This window comes from Leucoraja erinacea, chromosome 26 (assembly GCF_028641065.1).
Source record: "Leucoraja erinacea ecotype New England chromosome 26, Leri_hhj_1, whole genome shotgun sequence".
NCBI lineage: Eukaryota > Metazoa > Chordata > Chondrichthyes > Rajiformes > Rajidae > Leucoraja > Leucoraja erinaceus.
This window is the reverse complement of record NC_073402.1, coordinates 31,097,005-31,115,671: the sequence shown is the minus strand read 5'-3', so window position 1 is coordinate 31,115,671 and position 18,667 is coordinate 31,097,005. Positions and strand designations below refer to the sequence as shown.

Here is an 18,667-nt window from a genome sequence, read left to right as displayed (position 1 = left end):
CCCCATTTAAATGCCTCCAAAGCTGTCAGCTCTCTATTCTACCATCTTTTGACGGCAATTCCCACAAAGAAATGCAGCCCAACCATACATGTGTGTGTACAGCCACGGAATAAGACTTCAGAGTGCTCGGAATGTGCTAAGCATGCTCCGGTTAATGATGGGGGAACATATTTTGACTCACTATGCCTTGCACGGATTTATAGCCACATGCAAAAGTAATTAAGAACCCACTTTGGACAGGAATGCATCTCTCTCTCTCGCGCCAGCTCTCTCTCTGTCGCTGTATGTAGCAGGCGCAGAGAGGCAGGTCTCTGAGCACTGCTGATCCACGTGGATAGTCCACTGGAGCTGTGCATTGGCACCCAGCGACTCGCTTAAAGCCAACAGGGCTCTCTCTACCTCTCCCCACACACATTCCCCAGCTGGCTGCAAAACTGCGGACAAGAATTCATCGCAACATTTGCCGAGGATATTAGCTCTGCAGTGAATCTAACACAAGTGGCTGAATATCCAACCGTAAGGCTGCCATTTCCCACAGTTTGAACTCACTTTGCCCAAGTTCACGATAGAACATAGAAACATTGAAAAATAGGTGCAGGAGTAGGCCATTCGGCCCAACCCCGCCATTCAATATGATCATGGCTGATCGTCTAAAATCCTCCTTTCTCCCCATATCCCTTGATTCCGTTAGCCCCAAGAGCTAAATCTAACTCTCTCTTGAAAACATCCAGTGAATTGGCCTCCACTGCCTTCTGTGGCAGAGAATTCCACAGATTCACAACTCTCTGGGTGAAAAAATGTTCCCTCATCTCAGTCCTAAATGGCCTTACCCCTTATTCTTAAACTGTGTGACCCCTGGTTCTGGACTCCCCCAATATCAGGGAACATTTTCCCTGCATCGAGTCTGTCCAATCCCTTAAGAATTTTGTATGCTCCTATGAGATTCTCCCTCTCATCCTTCTAAATCACACAGAGAGTGGTGAATCTGTGGAATTCTCTGCCACAGAAGGTAGTTGAGGCCAGTTCATTGGCTATATTTAAGAGGGAGTTAGATGTGGCCCTTGTGGCTAAAGGGATCAGGGGGTATGGAGAGAAGGCAGGTACGGGATACTGAGTTGGATGATCAGCCATGATCATATTGAATGGCGAATGGTGCAGGCTCGAAGGGCCGAATGGCCTCTACTCCTGCACCTATTGTCTATGTTTCTATGTTTCTATGTAAATTCTGGTGAATACAAGCCCAGTCGACCCATTCTTTCAAAGCAAGAGTATCCCCTCCCGAAACGCCACCTATCCCTTTGCTCCATAGATGCTGCCTCACCCGCTGAGTTTCTCCAGCATTTTTGTCCCCCTTCGATTTTTCTGCAGCATCTGCAGTTCTTTCTTAAACTTTGTGTGTTTTAACGTAGGTTGGGGATTAATTTTCATTGAGCGAGCAGTGTTGCTGTGATTAGCGACATATTGGCTGATGCACTCCAGCAACTTTGCCAGTGGCTGCCCTTGTTGGCAAGTCCAGGGAAGTTTGCTCAGTCAGCACATCATCTCCCTGCAGGTTCTCCTCAATGTGCTGGGTCATTCCCGCCAGCGAACCACTCCGTCAAGGAGACCCGGGTTCCATAGAAGCATAGAAACATAGAAAATAGGTGCAGGAGGAGGCCACTCGGCCCTTCGAGCCAGCACCGCCATTCATTGCGATCATCCCCAATCAATAACCCGTGCCTGCCTTCTCCCCATATTCCACTAGCCCCTAGAGCTCTAGCTAATGCCCCTGTCCCACTTAGGAAACCTGAACGGAAACCTCTGGAGACTTTGCGCCCCACCCAAGGTTTCCGTGCGGTTTCCGGAGGTTGCAGGTGGTTGCCGGAGGTTGCAGGTAGTGGAAGCAGGTAGGGGGACTGACAAAAACCTCCGGGAACCGCACGGAAACCTTGGGTGGGGCGCAAAGTCTCCAGAGGTTTCCGTTCAGGTTTCCTAAGTGGGACAGGGGCATTAACTCTCTCTTAAATCCATCCAGTGACTTGGCCTCCACTGCCCTCTGTGGCAGGGAATTCCATATATTCACAACTCTCTGGGTGAAAAAGTTTTTTCTCACCTCAGTCTTAAATGACCTCCCCTTTATTCTAAGACTGTGTGGCCCCTAGTTCTGGACTCGCCCAACATTGGGAACATTTTTCCTACATGTAGCTTGTCCAGTCCTTTTATAATTTTATATGGTTCTATAAGATCCCCCCTGATCCTTCTAAACTCCAGTGAATACAAGCCTGTGAATTCCATCCCGACTATGGGCGCTGTCTGTATGGAGTTTGCACGTTCTCCCCGTGACCCACGCGGGTTTTCTACGGGTGCTCTGGTTTCCTCCCACATTCCAAAGACGTGCAGGTTTGTAGGCTAATTGGCTTTGGTAAATTGTTCCCTAGTGGGTGTAGGATAGTGTTAGTGTGCAGGGATCGCTAGGTGGGCCGAAGGGCCTGTTTCCGCACTGTATCTCTAAACTGAAAACTAAACTAAAGAAGTAACTGGAGAGAGGGAACGTGTGCGATTGGCTGGGCCAGTGAACAAGGGTCTGGCCAAATATACTCTAAGATCTTTTGGTCCTGGCAGCAATACTGCTCTTACTGATTAGCATCAAACTTTGTTAAAGCAGCCATTGTTTAATTTCTAAAGCTATCATACACTGTATAATTCCTCAATCACACCCCACACATGCAGGTGTGGAAAGGCAACATGCAGGCAAGATTAATGTTACTTAACACCATGTTTGCCTGTGAGTGGGTGACAGGTATTAATGCCGTGTCCCGACATTTTATATCCCTGTATCTAGAATCTCCAGTCAACAACGTGTGATAACATGGACACAAAGTGCTGGAGTAACTCAGCGGGACAGACAGGCAGCATCGCTGGAGAGAAGGAATGGGTGACGTTTCGGGTCGAGACCCTTCTTCAGACTTCTGCGTACTATAACTCTGGTGCCCCGAGCGAGCCCTCTGCCGCTGTCTCCTCCTCGTCCTTGGGAGAATTGTCCTTTCAGCTTGAAACAAACAGGCAGAACGGTTTTCCCTGGGTGGAAATGTCAATAAGTTAAAAGTGAGATTGGCTATATTTAAGAGGGAGTTAGATGTGGCCCTTGTGGCTACAGGGATCAGGGGGTATGGAGAGAAGGCAGGGCTGGGATACTGAGTTGGATGATCAGCCATGATCATATCGAAGGGCTGAATGGCCTCTACTCCTGCACCTATTTACTATGTTTCTATGTTTAAAGGGGATGTGCAATGGGGCAAGTGTTTTACAGAGAGAGAGGGTGGTGGGTGTCTGGAACGTGCTGCCTGGGGTGGTGGTGGAGGCAGATATGATAGTGGTGTTGAAGAGGCTTTGAGATCGGCACTTGGATATGCAGGGAATGGAGGGATACGGATCAGTTTGGAGACACAGTGGAGAATCAGGCCCTTTGGCCCATCAAGTCCACGTTGACCATTGATCACCTGTACACTTTCGCGTACTACACACCTGGGCCAATTGATGGAAGCCGATTAACTTACAAACCTGCACGTCTTTGGAGTGTGGGAGGAAACCAGAGCACCCGGAGAAAACCCACGGGGAGAACGTGCAAACTCTGCACAGACAGCACAGTGGGTGGAGAGGTTGGCGTTGACCGACGGATGAGGACGGGTGATGTGGGAGTGAGGAATAAGGAGGACCCGGCGTGTTGGTGCCCTTTATGTAGCAACTAATTGCATACCTTGTGTACCTTGCAAGCGAAGGGATTCTACTGTGGCTTGTCACATTGACACTAAAGCATTCCATTCATTCATTCGCCCGAGGCCAGGATGGGACCCGGGTCTTTGGTGCTGTGAGGCAGCAGCTCTACCCGCTGCACCACCGAGAGAGGAGAATAAGTAATCAGGTTCGGCACAGACATTGCTAGATTGTGAAGGCGCGATCCCTTTCCAACTGTTGATGGTGATTTACGTTGAACTCCCGCAGCATGGCACCAGGCATGCTGGCCAACATTGGATTTCTTTCATCATGTACTCCACACCTACCTGTCATGTGCGAGGCTGTTTAACAGCTTGGCTGAATATTGATGAAACGCTGCCAACAGATTACAAGGGAGCAGGAGCGTTGAGACTTGATCGGGTGGCCTGCTCTTCAGGAATGTTTCCGCAGCCCAGGCTCCCAGTCACTAGGAGATAATATCCAGTGGAGTGAACACAATTATACACTTATTCCTATTCTGACAGCTCTTCATTCTCCCTTCTACTCATAGATTCATAGAGTAACCCAGCATGGAAACAGGCCCTTCGGCCCAACTTGCCCACGCCGAACAACATGCCCCATCTACACTAGTCCCACCTGCCTGCGTTTGGCCCATATCCCCATAAACTAGTCCTATCCAGGTACCTGTCTAAATGTTTCTTAAACGTTGCGATAGTCCCAGCCTCAACTACCTCCCCCAGGCAGCTTGTTCCATACACCCACCACCCTTTGTGTGAAAATGTTGCTCCTCATTAAATCTCTATTAAATCTTTTAAAGATTTAAAATTCCTATTAAATCTTTTCCCATCATTGTTATGACACAGATCAGGGGAAAGCACCTTAGCGCAGCAGGTAGAGCTGCTGCCTCACAGCGCCAGAGACCCGGGTTCGATCCCGACTACGGGTGCTGTCTCTGTGGAGTTTGCACCTTCTCCCCGTGACCTGCGCGGGTTTTTCCCGGGTGTGCTCCGGTTTCTTCACAGGCAGCATCTGTGGAGAACACGGATAGGTGACGTTTCACAGAGAGCTGTAAAAACTCAGCGGGTCAGGCAGCATCTGTGGAGAACATGGATAGGTGACGTTTCACAGAGTGCTGGAGTAACTCAGCGGGTCAGGCAGCATCTGTGGAGAACATGGATAGGTGACCCTTTCACAGAGTGCTGGAGTAACTCAGCGGGTCAGGCAGCATCTGTGGAGAACATGGATAGGTGACGTTTCACAGAGTGCCTGGAGTAACTCAGCGGGTCAGGCAGCATCTGTGGAGAACATGGATAGGTGACGTTTTCACAGAGTGCTGGAGTAACTCAGCGGGTCAGGCAGCATCTATGGAGCTAAGGAAATAGGCAACGTTTCGGGCCGAAACCCATAAGGGTTTCGGCCCGAAACGTTGCCTATTTCCAGAAGGATTTTGGCCTGAAAAGTTGCCTATTTCCTTAGCTCCATAGATGCTGCTGCACCATAACTCAGCGGGTCAGGCAGCATCTGTGAAGAACATGGATAGGTGACGTTTCACAGAGTGCTGGAGTAACTCAGCGGGTCAGGCAGCATCTGTGGAGAACATGGATAGGTGACGTTTTGTGTTGGGACTGCCTCTCCTTGTTTGATATAAAAACCTCTCAATAATAATTGAAACGGGTGTCAGAGGTTATGGGGAGAAGGCAGGAGAATGGGGTTAGGAGGGTATAGATAGACCAACCATGGCGGAGTAGACCTGATGGGCCGAATGGCCTAATTCTGCTCCTATCCCTTACGAAAAACAACTGCTGATGAACTTGGAATCCCTTCTGAAAGCTCCAAGTTGAAGAATTTCAAATAAAATGATGCAGAAACAGCAGAAACTCCAAGGGGTTCCATTGCCATACAATATTATTTTGTATTTGAAAAATAAAAAGAAATGATATCTTAATCACATCAACATCCAAAGAACACATGGTGAAGTTACAGTACAGGACCTCTATGTACATTGAGGAATGGGCTTCTCTGATTTAATTATGCATACACTTTACATGAAGAAAGTTAATATTACATACACAACTTATATAACTATCACTTATGGCACTTTCCAGAGAAAGTTTCAGGTGTTTGCGGAGTTGACTCTGGGCAATGGATGTCCTCTGCCTCCAACTATCTTGGTGAAGACACAGTACATTCCAGCCAGAGCCAAAACCCCAAGAGAAATTCTCGCAACATAATGCCCCAATCACTCCATAAATTAAAGCTCCAGGCTGTCGTTTTACCTCCGAACACCGACATCATCAAGCTCGCCATTTCCCTCAATAAAATAAATACAGTTTTGTCCAAAGTAGCCGTACAAGAACAATAAATGCCAAAGCAGTAAGAATATGAAGCACTGTATAGCTCCCTGTCTATGAAAGAAAATAATATTACAGCGTTATGTTAGGGGAACTGATGTAGGTGAAGATAGACACAAAATGCTGGAGTAAACATAGAAACATAGAAATTAGGTGCAGGAGTAGGCCATTCGGCCCTTCGAGCCTGCACCGCCATTTAATATGATCATGGCTAATCATCCAACTCAGTATCCCATACCTGCCTTCTCTCCATACCCCCTGATCCCCTTAGCCACAAGGGCCACCTAACTCCCTCTTAAATATAGCCAATGAAATGGCCTCAACTACCCTCTGTGGCAGAGAGTTCCAGAGATTCACCACTCTCTGTGTGAAAAAAGTTCTCCTCATCTCGGTTTTAAAGGATTTCCCCCTTATCCTTAAGCTCTGACCCCTTGTCCTGGACTTCCCCAACATCGGATTACAATCTTCCTGCATCTAGCCTGTCCAACCCCTTAAGAATTTTGTAAGTTTCTCAACGGGACAGGCAGCATCTCTGGAGAGAAGGTATGGGTGACATTTTGGGTCACTCATTCTCTCATTCCAGAGATGCTGCCTGTCCCGCTGAGTTAATCCAGCATTTTGTGTCTATCTTCGGTTTAAATCGGCATCTGCAGTTCCTTCCTACAACAACAGATGCAGGTGGCTGGATGACAAGGATAGTTTCCATCAAAGTCTTCTGAGACACAGGACATTGGCCTGGTGAAAATCCCACCATTCATCACTATCGTCCACTTGCCAAGGAAAATCCCTCCCCCCCCCCCCCCCTCTCTCTCAACATCATCGACCATGTTTCACCTTCTGCTTGTGTGGATCCCAGTAATACATGAGTGTGTTAAAATGTCTTCAGTTCAAACAAACTCATTAAAAATAAAATTAAGCTTTGGTGACTTTAATGCAACTGTGGTTTGAGAAACACAAAGACTGAGTAAGAACCTACTCCGACCCAGACCAAAATAACTCTGGTTTCTTGCTCCGACTTGTGGCCTTTAGTGCTTTAAGGTTGATCACGGGGGAAGAACTACATTTCACCAGTCTAGTCCCCGCAGCTTTGCCAATTTAACTGAAGATAGACACCGAATGCTGGAGTAACTCAGCGGGTCAGGCAGCATCTCTGGAGAGAAGGGGAATGAATGGGTGACGTTTCGGGTTGGACTTGCTAATTTTACAGTTCTCCTTGCAATCCCTGTCCAGAGTTAAATAGGGCTACACTGTGCTGGTGCATTCACTGTACAAAAGGCTCAGAGGAATGGGCGGCACTGTGGTGACAGACTGCTGGAGTAACTCAGCGGGGCCAGGCATCATCTCTGGACAACGTGGATAGGCGGTGGCGTCACGCCGGCGCGGTGGTAGAACATCTACCTCACAGCGCCAGAGACCCGGGTTCGATCCCGACCACGGGCGCTGTCTGTGCGGAGTTTGCACGTTCTCCCCGTGACCTGCGTGCGTGGGTTTTCTCCGGGTGCTCCGGTTTCCTCCCACACTCCAAAGGCGTGCAGGTTTGTGGGTTAACAGGCTTGGGTGAAATTGTAAAATTGTAAAATTGTCTCTAACGTGTGTAGGACAGGGCTAGTGTGGGAGGGGGGGTCTCGCTGGTTGGCGCGGACTCGGTGGGCCGGTGGCCTGTTTCCGCGCTGTATCTCTAAAGTCTGAAGTAAAGAATCAGTAAGAAGTCAATATTCGGAGGGGGCGCTTCAGCCATTGTGGGTGCAGGACAATGGGCCGGAGGGGGAAATGTCCCCATGTACATTTTGCGATGACCTTTTAAGAAAGAAGCGTGTCAGAGGTTATGGGGAGAAGGCAGGAGAATGGGGTTGGGAGAGGGAGGTAGATCAGCCGTGATTGAATGGGAGAATAGACTTGATGTTCAAGAACTGCAGATGCTGGAAAATCGAATGCATTTCGTTGTCTCTGTACTGTACACTGACAATGACAATTAAAATTGAATCTGAATCCGAATCCGAAGGTAGACCAAAATGCTGGAGAAACTCAGTGGGTGAGGCAGCATCTATGGAGCGAAGGAATAGGTGACGTTTCGGGTCAAGTTCCTTGCAGGTGAGGTGGCATCTATGGAGCAAAGGAATAGGTGACGTTTTGGGTCGAGATTCTTGCAGGTGAGGTGGCATCTATGGAGCAAAGGAATAGGTGACGTTTCGGGTCGAGACCCGCAAGGGTCTCGACCCGAAACGTCACCTATTCCTTCGCTCCATAGATGCTGCCTCACCCGCTGAGTTTCTCCAGAATAGACTTGATGGGCTGAATGGCCTAATTGTGCTCCTATCCTTTTTGAGAATGAGATATTCTCTTATGAGAATAGAATTAGCTTTGTCACGAGATGCACAAAGAGAAATGAGGAAACCCACACTGTCGTTTATTTAAAATGTTAAGGATTAAACTCAGAGACTTCTCCAGCTGCAGAGCTATTAAGAAGGAATACTTTGAACAGAAAACTGTGATTAAAAATTCAGGTATTATTGAACCTACTTTGTTTTGAAGAGGCCACACCGATTAAATCGCTAGTTGCCTAGACTCTTTCTTGATTAGTACGAGTATCAGGGGTTATGGGGAGAAGGCAGGAGAATGGGGCTGAGAGGGAGAGATAGACCAGCCATGATTGAACGGCGGAGTAGACTTGATGGGCCGAATGGCCTAATCTCACTGTGGCCTTAGATTTGCTGCTTAGTGAATGTGATTTCACTTCAGTTGTTGCACCAGACCTGTTCGCTGAGAAACACAATATTGCCCTGGTTTTGACTGCAAGACTAGGGTAGAGGAAGCTAGAGGGATCTCTCCGTGTTTTTCCTCAAGAAACCAGGCGTTAATTTGGTCTGATCTGAACTAAAACTTTCATCACACACATGGCTGAAGAGACCCCGTGGGTGGGGGGGTGGGGTGGGGTGGAGTGGGGTGGGGGAGGGGGGGGGGGGGGGGGGGGGGGGAGGTGTGGTGGTCAGCCAGGCACCCAGGACTGGTTGCTGGTCTGTGGGGCGGTGGGGAGGGAGGAGACCATGTTAATGCCAGCGGTCTGGGTGGGCAAGGCACAGTCAAAGTTGAAGTCCAGCTCTTCGTTCTCCATGAACTCGTTGAGGATGATGGACTCCACGTCGCAGTCGAGGCTGCCGTGGAACATGTCCAGGTCCAGGTCGGCGGGGAACCTGTCGTGGCCGGCGGTGGGCAGGTGGTGATGCGCCGCGTGGCAGTGGACCAGCCGTGAGTCCGTGCCGTCCATCTGCAGGCCGTGGCCGGCGAGCGAGTGGAGCTGGCTGTGGAGGTGGTGGGGAGTGATGGAGAGGTGGCCAGTGTCGGCGTGCATGTGCATGAGGCCGGTGGGGCTGCCGCTGCTGCTGGCTAAGGCACCGTTACTGAGAGGGGGGGCAGCGCTGGGCGCCGCCAACGGCCGGTGGAAGGGGTCGCCGTTGATCAACCGCGGCGACTGGCCGTTGAATGGCGAGAGAGACGACTCTCCTCCACACATCAACATGTGTCTCTGGGCTTGAGGCATCAGCGGGTCGGACTGGCTCATCATCACCTCCTTGTGCCTCAGTGACTCTGGGCTCAGGAGATCCTGCAACATGCGGTTGCCGTAGTGATTGATGGTGGAGAAGGTGACCTGTTTGTTCTCCTGGATTGTCTGCATGGGCGAGTGTCTGAGCACAGTGATGGCAGCCGGGCTGTAGAGGGCCGGGCTGTAGCCTCCGGCCACCGCCGGACACTTGGACCCAAAGGAGAAGCTGGAACTCCGGGAGCGGAGGCAGGGAGCGGGGATGTGCTGGGCCGGGCTCATGTTGTACTTGTCCTGTAACTCCTCCAGCAGGTTCTCAGTCAACGCCTCGTTCAGGTTGATGGTTCCGGCCATGTCGGCCAGCCTGGGCAGTTCGGCCGAGCAGTTGTGTGTTGTGGCCACAGAGGGGGACAAGGTGCTGGAGGGGCTGGGGTAGAGGAGCGGGGAGGAGGGGGTCTCCTCCTCATCATCCTCCAGCTCATCCATCTCCGAGTTGGCCATGATGGGCGAGAGGCGGCCACTCAGGGTGCTGGCCCCAGAGTTGGCCCTGGACCGGAACTCAGTCCACACATCAAACTCGTCGCTGGCGTGCAGCGAGGCGGGGCTGCCAGACCACTTGGCCAGCTGGCCCGAGGGGCTACTGCCTTCGCTGCCCTCCTGCCCTGCCTGCAGGCTGGCCTTCTTCTTGCTCGCCCCCCGCTTGCTCTTCAGGAACTTGCTGCTGCTGCTGCTGTCCATAGAGGCGGCACGTCTCCGCGGTGACTTGCCGCTCTTGCTCACGTCCGGGTTCAACATCCACCACGAGCTCTTGCCCGTCCCCTCGTTCTGCACTCGGATGAAACGGCTGTGGAGCGACAGGTTGTGCCTGATGGAGTTCTGTAAAAACCACACACAAAGAGAGAGAGAGACGGCAGGTGAGACAGAGGGCAACATCGGCACAGACTACACACAACCCCCTGTCCCACTGTACGAGTTCATTCCAAGAGCTCTCTCCCAGAGTTTGCCCCTGATTCGAACGGGGAGATTTACGGTAATGGCCACTCGTCGGTACTCGGGGCTCTCGTGGACATTTTTCAACGCGTTGAAAAATCTTCACGAGTCTTCCCGTGCTTACCTGCCGTTAGCGAGTCTCCCCGAGTACCTGCCGTTAGCGTTACAAGCCGCTAAGAGACGTCCCCGAGCTCCGACGTACCCGCTACGTTCATTCTCCGTGCTTGCCACGAGTTTGATTTTTTTTAAACTCGGGAGAGCTCTTGGAATGAACTCGTACAGTGGGGCAAGGCGAGCCTTGCCCCACTGTACGAGTTCATTCCAAGAGCTCTCCCGAGCTTCACACCAGCACCAGCTTTAAAACCGCACTTCATCAACAACTGCCATCTATCTCATTGGAGACCCCCCCCACCCCAGACAATCTTTAATCAGACACAGGCAGAGATAGATGGATCCACAATTACAATTAGTTTACAAAGTGCAAGTGAAATGAATTTGCCAGCAACGGTACAATGAAACACACAAGCACACAATAAAAATTTACATAAACATCCACCACAGCATTCCTCACTGTGATGGAAGGCACAACATTAGGCCATAGAGGGAGTGCAGAGAAGGTTCACCAGACTGATTCCTGGGATGTCAGGACTGTCTTATGAAGAAAGACTGGGTAGACTTGGTTTATACTCTCTAGAATTTAGAAGATTGAGAGGGGATCTTATAGAAACTTACAAAATTCTTAAGGGGTTGGACAGGCTAGATGCATGAAGATTGTTCCCGATGTTAGGGAAGTCCAGGACAAGGGGTCACAGCTTAAGGATAAAGGGGAAATCCTTTAAAACCGAGATGAGAAGAACTTTTTTTCACTCAGAGAGTGGTGAATCTCTGGAACTCTCTGCCACAGAGGGTAGTTGAGGCCAGTTCATTGGCTATATTTAAGAGGGAGTTAGATGTGGCCCTTGTGGCTAAGGGGATCAGGGGGTATGGAGAGAAGGCAGGTACGGGATACTGAGTTGGATGATCAGCCATGATCATATAGAATGGCGGTGCAGGCTCGAAGGGCCGAATGGCGTACTCCTGCACCTAATTTCTATGTTTCTATGTTTCTAGGCCAGCCCTGGATTAGTGCGGGTGTCAGAGGTTATGGGGGAGAAGGCAGGAAAATGGGGTTTGGAGGGAGAGATAGATCAGACATGATTGAATGGCGGAGTAGACTTGATGGGCCGAATGGCCTAATTCTGCTCCTATCCCTTATGGCCTTTACTGGACTTGACCTTGCACTAAACGATATTCCCTTCACCCTGTGGATGGCTCGATTGTGATCACGTTTCGTCTTTCCGTTGACTGGTTAGCGCGCAATGAAAGCTTTTCGCTAATCCTCGATACACACGTGACAACGAACTAAACTGGACTAAACTAAAATAAACTATTTTTTATCACTTTTCATGCGTTCTAAACTCTGCAATAACAATGCAAGCCTTTCTTCATTTGAAGAAAAAGGATCTCTTCATTAAGCGGCTAATTCAAGAATCTTTTGTGCCTTTGCTTCGACAGAACATTAGGCATCGGACCAACTCCAGACTGAGAAAGGCTCCACTTTAAACTTTTATTTCCTTTCAAGAACTCCATCCCCCACGAGGTTGTGAGTTATCTAAGCCCGCCCGCCCGCGTGTCTGTTTGCGGAGGTGGTTTCCAAATCTCCTCTTGTTTGTGACCTTTGTTCCACTTCCCGGCAGGCAGCGTCATTCACTGCCAGCTGAGAGAGGTTTCTTTTTTGTTGGGCCCAGGGTCCCATTGCACAGTCCGAAGATAGGCACAAAAAGCTGGAGTAACTCAGCGGGACGGGCAGCATCTCTGGAGAGAAGGAATGGGCGACGTTTTGGGTCGAGACCTTTCTTCCCCATTGTACACTCATTGGAAAGCAGAGAACAACGAGATGTCAGATGGGGGGAAGATAGAAACATAGAAACATAGAAAATAGGTGCAGGAGTAGAGGCCATTCGGCCCTTCGAGCCTGCACCGCCATTCAATATGATCATGGCTGATCATCCAACTCAGTATCCTGTTCCTGCCTTCTCTCCATACCCCCCCCCTGATCCCTTTAGCCACAAGGGCCACATCTAACTCCCTCTTAAATATAGCCAATGAACTGTGGCCTCAACTGCCTTCTGCGGCAGAGAATTCCAGAGATTTACCACTCTCTGTGTGAAAAAACAGCGTAGTCAGGGGATATGGGGAGAAGGCAGGAACGGGATACTGATTGGGGATGATCAGCCATGATCACATTGAATGGCGGTGCTGGCTCGAAGGACCGAATGGCCTACTCCTGCACCTTTTATCTATTGTCTAAGATGGTCAGGAATTCCTGAGCGATTTGGGATTGGGGCCATGGAGAGACAAAGGCATTGAACGACACAGAAACAGGTCTCGGCCCGAAATGTCACCTATTCCTTCGCTCCATAGATGCTGCTGTGCCCGCTGAGTTCCTCCAGCATTTTCATCTACCTTTGATTTTTCCAGCATCTGCAGTTCTTTCGTAAATGTCTTAGAATTTGTAGTGTGTAGGAATGAACTGGTTTACCCCGAAGCTGGAGTAACTCAGCGGGACGGGCAGCATCTCTGGAGAGAAGGAATGGGCGATGTTTTTCCGGTCAAGACCCTTCCTCAGACTGAGAGTCTGGGGGAGGGGGAGATACAGAGATAAGGAAGTGCGAGGTGTGAGAAGGACACATCAAAGGGGATGCAGATCAAGGAAAATGTAGAATAGATCGGGGAAGGTAACAACAAAGTAAACAGAGATAAAATCTTTGGTTTAAACTTGCGTTTATCCTCGGTTTAAACCAGCATCTGCGGTTCCTTCCTACACGCTCCATCAATATAGTGTGCCATGCAAACTGTCTAAGGGAGGTACTGTGGTGCAATGGCTGAGTTGCTGCCTTACGATGCCAGAGGGATATGGGCCCAACACAGGCAGGTGGGACTAGTGTAGATGGGGCATGTTGGCCGGCGTGGACAAGTTGGGCCGAAGGGCCTGTATCCCTGCCATGACTTCTTAAGGGGTTGGACAGGCTAGATGCAGGAAGATTGTTCCCGATGTTGGGGAAGTCCAGGACAAGGGGTCACACAGTTTAAGGATAAGGGGGAAATCCTTTAAGACCGAGATGAGAAAAACATTTTTCACACAGAGAGTGGTGAATCTCTGGAACTCTCTGCCACAGAGGGAAGTTGAGGCCACACAGTTCATTGGCTATATTTAAGAGGGAGTTAGATGTGGCCCTTGTGGCTAAATAATCAGGGGGTATGGAGAGAAGGCAGGAATGGGATACTGAGTTGGATGATCAGCCATGATCATATTGAATGGCGGTGCAGGCTCGAAGGGCCAAATGGCCTACTCCTGCACCTATTTTCTATGTATCTATGTTGGGTCGAAGGGCCTGTTTCCACGCTGTATCATTCTAACTAGTGCAGAGTGGATCTACAATCCACTATTAGATCCTGCACAGGTGATCTATTTCAGTGGTGTTGTGTAAGGAATAGATATTTGCCGGGATATCCAATATCCTCTTTAAAAGACCGACAAGTGATCTTTGGCATCAGTTTGATGGATGTCAAAGATCACGTGTCAGCAAAACGATCGGATTTTTCCCCTATCGAGGACAGGGAAGCTTAGGTTTGCATTGAGACATGATATAGACTAGCTGAAACTGGCGAGGTGGACATTGGGAATTGTCCCTGGTGTGTGTGTGTGTGTGTAGGACAGTGTAAAGAGCATGTCCCACCTGCCGATTTTTTCGGCGACTGCCGGCATCGTATCAGGGTCGGCAAAAGATTTTGAACATTTCAAAATCCAGCGGTGACAAAAAAAATGTCGCGACGCTTGAAAAAACACCGCGCGTAAATACGTGGTCACGCCGCGGATTTTTCGGTGACCTGACACGTCGGTCAATGATGCCGGCAGTCGCCGAGAAAATCGCCAAGTGGGACAGGCCCTTTAAAGTGTGGCGGGGCAGACTCGGTGGGCCATAGGGCATGTTTCCGCGCTGTATCTCTAAAACTCAGCTGAATTAATCCCAAAGATGAGAGGTGGTTCATTTTGGAAAGTAAACGATAAAATACTAAAAGAGATAGACACAGAGTGCTGGAGTAACTCAGCGGGTCAGGCAGCATCTGTGGAGAACATGGATAGGTGACGTTTCACAGAGTGCTGGAGTAACTCAGCGGGTCAGGCAGCATCTGTGGAGAACATGGATAGGTGACGTTTCACAGAGTGCTGGAGTAACTCAGCGGGTCAGGCAGCATCTGTGGAGAACATGGATAGGTGACGTTTCACAGAGTGCTGGAGTAACTCAGCGGGTCAGGCAGCATCTATGGAGCTAATGAAATAGGCAATGTTTTGGGCCGAAACCCGTAAGGGTTTCGGCCCGAAACGTTGCCTATTTCCAGAGGGATTTCGGCCCGAAAAGTTGCCTATTTCCTTAGCTCCATAGATGCTGCTGCACCATAACTCAGCGGGTCAGGCAGCATCTGTGGAGAACATGGATATGTGACGTTTCACAGAGTGCTGGAATAACTCAGCGGGTCAGGCAGCATCTGTGGAGAACATGGATAGGTGACGTTTTGGGTCCAGGATGCTTCTTCAGCCTGAAGAACGGTCCTGAACCGAAATGTCACACCTCAATCTGAGACGTCACCTATCCATGTTCTTCAGAGATGCTGCCTGACCCTCTGAGTTACTCCAGCACTCTGTGTCTTTTTTTTGGTAAACCAGCACCTGCAGTGTCTTCCTTGTATCTACATAACGTCACATATTCCTTTTCACCACAGATGCTGCCTGACCCGTTGAGTTATTCCAGCACTTGCTTCAGTATAAACCAACATCTACAGTTCCTTCCTCCACATCTTGTCCACATTTAGTCTCCAGTTGGGGCCTCCAACCTCAGGAAGGCGACTTGAATTCATCATCTTCTCACGAGGAGCCAAGATCCTCTGACCCATGACTAACGCCAGCCCCCCAAAACACAAGTGATTAGGTGCAAGATCCCAGATGAAAAGGGTGGACATCCGTGGTCACCCGCGGCCTGCGAGGACTCTGTGTTCCAGTCGAAGAGTTTGGCGAGTGAGTTGAAGAGTTCAGGGTGAGGAGCACATCGCTGACTCACAAGTGCTATTTGCATCACAATGGCCAAGGAAGGCAAAGGGATGGTATTAAAAACGACATCACAACAGCCACAGAGTGCTGGAGTAGTCAGCGGGTCAGGCAGCATCTGTGGAGAACATGGATAGGTGACGTTTCACAGAGTGCTGGAGTAACTCAGCAGCGGGCAGCAGCATCTGTGGAGAACATGGATAGGTGACGTTTCACAGAGTGCTGGAGTAACTCAGTGGGTCAGCAGCATCTGTGGAGAACATGGATAGGTGACGTTTGGGTCAGAGTGTGGAGAACATGAGTAACGTTTCACAGAGTGCCGGGTAACTCAGGGGTCAGGCAGCATCTATGGAGCTAAGGAAATAGGCAACGTTTCGGGCCGAAACCCATAAGGGTTTCGGCCCGAAACGTTGCCTATTTCCAGAAGGATTTCGGCCCGAAAAGTTGCCTATTTCCTTAGCTCCATAGATGCTGCTGCACCATAACTCAGCGGGTCAGGCAGCATCTGTGGAGAACATGGATAGGTGGCGTTTCACAGAGTGCTGGAGTAACTCAGCGGGTCAGGCAGCATCTGTGGGGAACATGGATAGGTGACGTTTTGGACTGGACCCATCTTTGGAAGATTTTAGTTGACTTTAGTTTAGAGATACAGCGCAGGCCCTTCGGCCCACCAAGTCCGTGCCGGCCAGCGATCCCCGCATACTAACACTATCCTACACACACTGGGGACAATTTACATTTACACCAAGTCAATTAACCTACAAACCTGTACACGTTTGGAGTGAGGGAGGAAAATCCCGGAGGAAACTCACGCGGGTCGGGGGGGGGAGAACGTACAAACGTTATACAGTCAGAATCGGTAGTCAGGATGGAACCCAGGTCTCTGGCACTGTGAGGCAGCAACTCTACCGCTGTGCCACCACCATGCCACTATGTGCTGGAATAACTCAGCGGGTCGAGACCCTTCTTCATGCTGAGGGTTAGGCAGGAGGGAAACTAGAGGAATGAAAAGGTTCAGAACAAATCGGAGCGAGCAATGGACCAAATGTGGAGCCCACAATGGTCCATTGTTGTATCCTTGGCCTGACTTTGCTGCACTGAACCTTACTCCCTTATCCTGTATCTGTACACTGTGGACGGCTCGAGTGTAATCATGTATTGTCTTTCCGCTGACTGGTTAGCACGCAACAAAAGCTTTTCACTGTACCTCGACACACGTGACAATAAACTAAACTGAACTGGTGGGTATATTAGTTGCATCCTGTTAGCTTGTGAAGACAGACACTCTCAAGGCACTCGATACCAGAAAGGACCTGGGGCCAGACTCACTGAATGGTAAGGAGTGTTTAAGAAGGAACTGCAGATGCTGGAAAAATCGAAGGTCGATAAAAATGATGTAGAAACTCAGCGGGTGAGGCAGCATCTATGGAGCGAAGGAATAGGTGACGTTTCGGGTCGAGACCCTTCTTCAGACTGATGTGGGGGTGGGGAGGGGCGGGAAGAAGTAAGGAAGAGGCGGAGACAGAGGGCTGTGGGAGAGATGGGAAGGAGGGAGAAAGCAAGGAGAAGTCAAATTGGAGAAGTCAATGTTCATACTGCAGGGGTGTAAACTACCCAAGCAAAATATGAGGTGCTGCTCCTCCAATTTGCGGTGGGACTCACTCTGGCCATGGAGGAGGCCCAGGACAGAGAGGTCGGATTCGGAATGGGAGGGGGAGTTGAGGTGCTGAGCCATCAGGTCGGAGTTTGCAAACCGTGCGGAGGTGGTCCCTTGGGCCATGAACCCAGGACTAGTCAGTAAGTTACTGCTTTCAAGGAAGAAAAGTGGAGTGGATTAAAAAACGCCAGTGTCCAGCACATTCCTGAGAGGCACTTGGATGCAGAGGCCGATTTAAGACACACAGCCCCTCTACAGTCAAAGATTCCAAAATAACTCCCAAAGGAGCACGTGTGCATTCCCTTCCAAGAAATAAGTCCACTTTTGCAGAAATACTCATTTCAAACTGACATGTGATCAGACGATGGTATGCAGAGTACGAGTTTATAGAGATACAGCGCGGAAACAGGCCCTTCGGCCCACCGAGTCTATACCGACCAGTGATCCCCTACACACTATCCTACACACACCAGGGACCATTTATTTATAGTTGCACCAAGCCAATTAACCTAGCCAGCAGGTCTTTGGAGTGTGGGAGGAAACTGGGAGGATATTTCACACAGAGAGTGGTGAATCTGTGGAATTCTCTGCCACAGAAGGTATTTGAGGCCACACAGTTCATTGGCTATATTTAAGAGGGAGTTAGATGTGGCCCTTGTGGCTAAAGGTATGGAGAGAAGGCAGGTACGGGATACTGAGTTGGATGATCAGCCATGATCATATTGATCATTGCCACTTTCATTTCACTGCACATCTCGTATGTGTAGGTGACAAATAAACTTGACTTGACTTGACTTGACTTGATTGAATGGCGGATGGTGCAGGCTCGAAGGGCCGAATGGCCTCTACTCCTGCACCTATTTTCTACGTTTCTATGGAGCACCAGTGAAAACCCTTGCAGGTCAAGTCAAGTCAAGTCAAGTCAAGTTTATTTGTCACATACACATACGAGATGTGCAGTGAAATGAAAAGTGGCAATGCTCGTGGTCTTTTGTGCAAAAAGACAAACAACCTATAAACACAAACGCGTACAAACTCCGTACAGACAGCGCCCGTAGTCAGGATCGAACCCGGGTCTCTGGCGCTGTGAGGCAGCAACTCTTCCACTGCACCACCATGCCGCCAAATGACTGAACTTGAAGAGAGGTGTAATTAGCAAGTGCTCTGCGGAGGAGAGGAATTAGCTCAGATTCTGCTCATCTCTGACTGATGTTAATTCCATACCGTGGGTGAAGCGTTTAGTCTGTTAATTTAAGTGTCACACCATCACC

General features: G+C 49.7%; 1 protein-coding gene across 1 annotated transcript in view; it reads right to left on the bottom strand.

Annotated features, from left to right (window-relative positions):
* Positions 1 to 9,039: 9,039 nt before the first annotated feature.
* LOC129709934 (forkhead box protein O3-like) overlaps positions 9,040 to 18,667 on the bottom strand; it is a 92,428-nt gene continuing 82,800 nt past the window's right edge. The window contains exon 3 of the mRNA XM_055656627.1: positions 9,040 to 10,479. Within this exon, the coding sequence (XP_055512602.1) occupies positions 9,052 to 10,479 (1,428 nt within the window). The 3' untranslated portion in view covers positions 9,040 to 9,051. The remainder of the gene's footprint in view (positions 10,480 to 18,667) is intronic.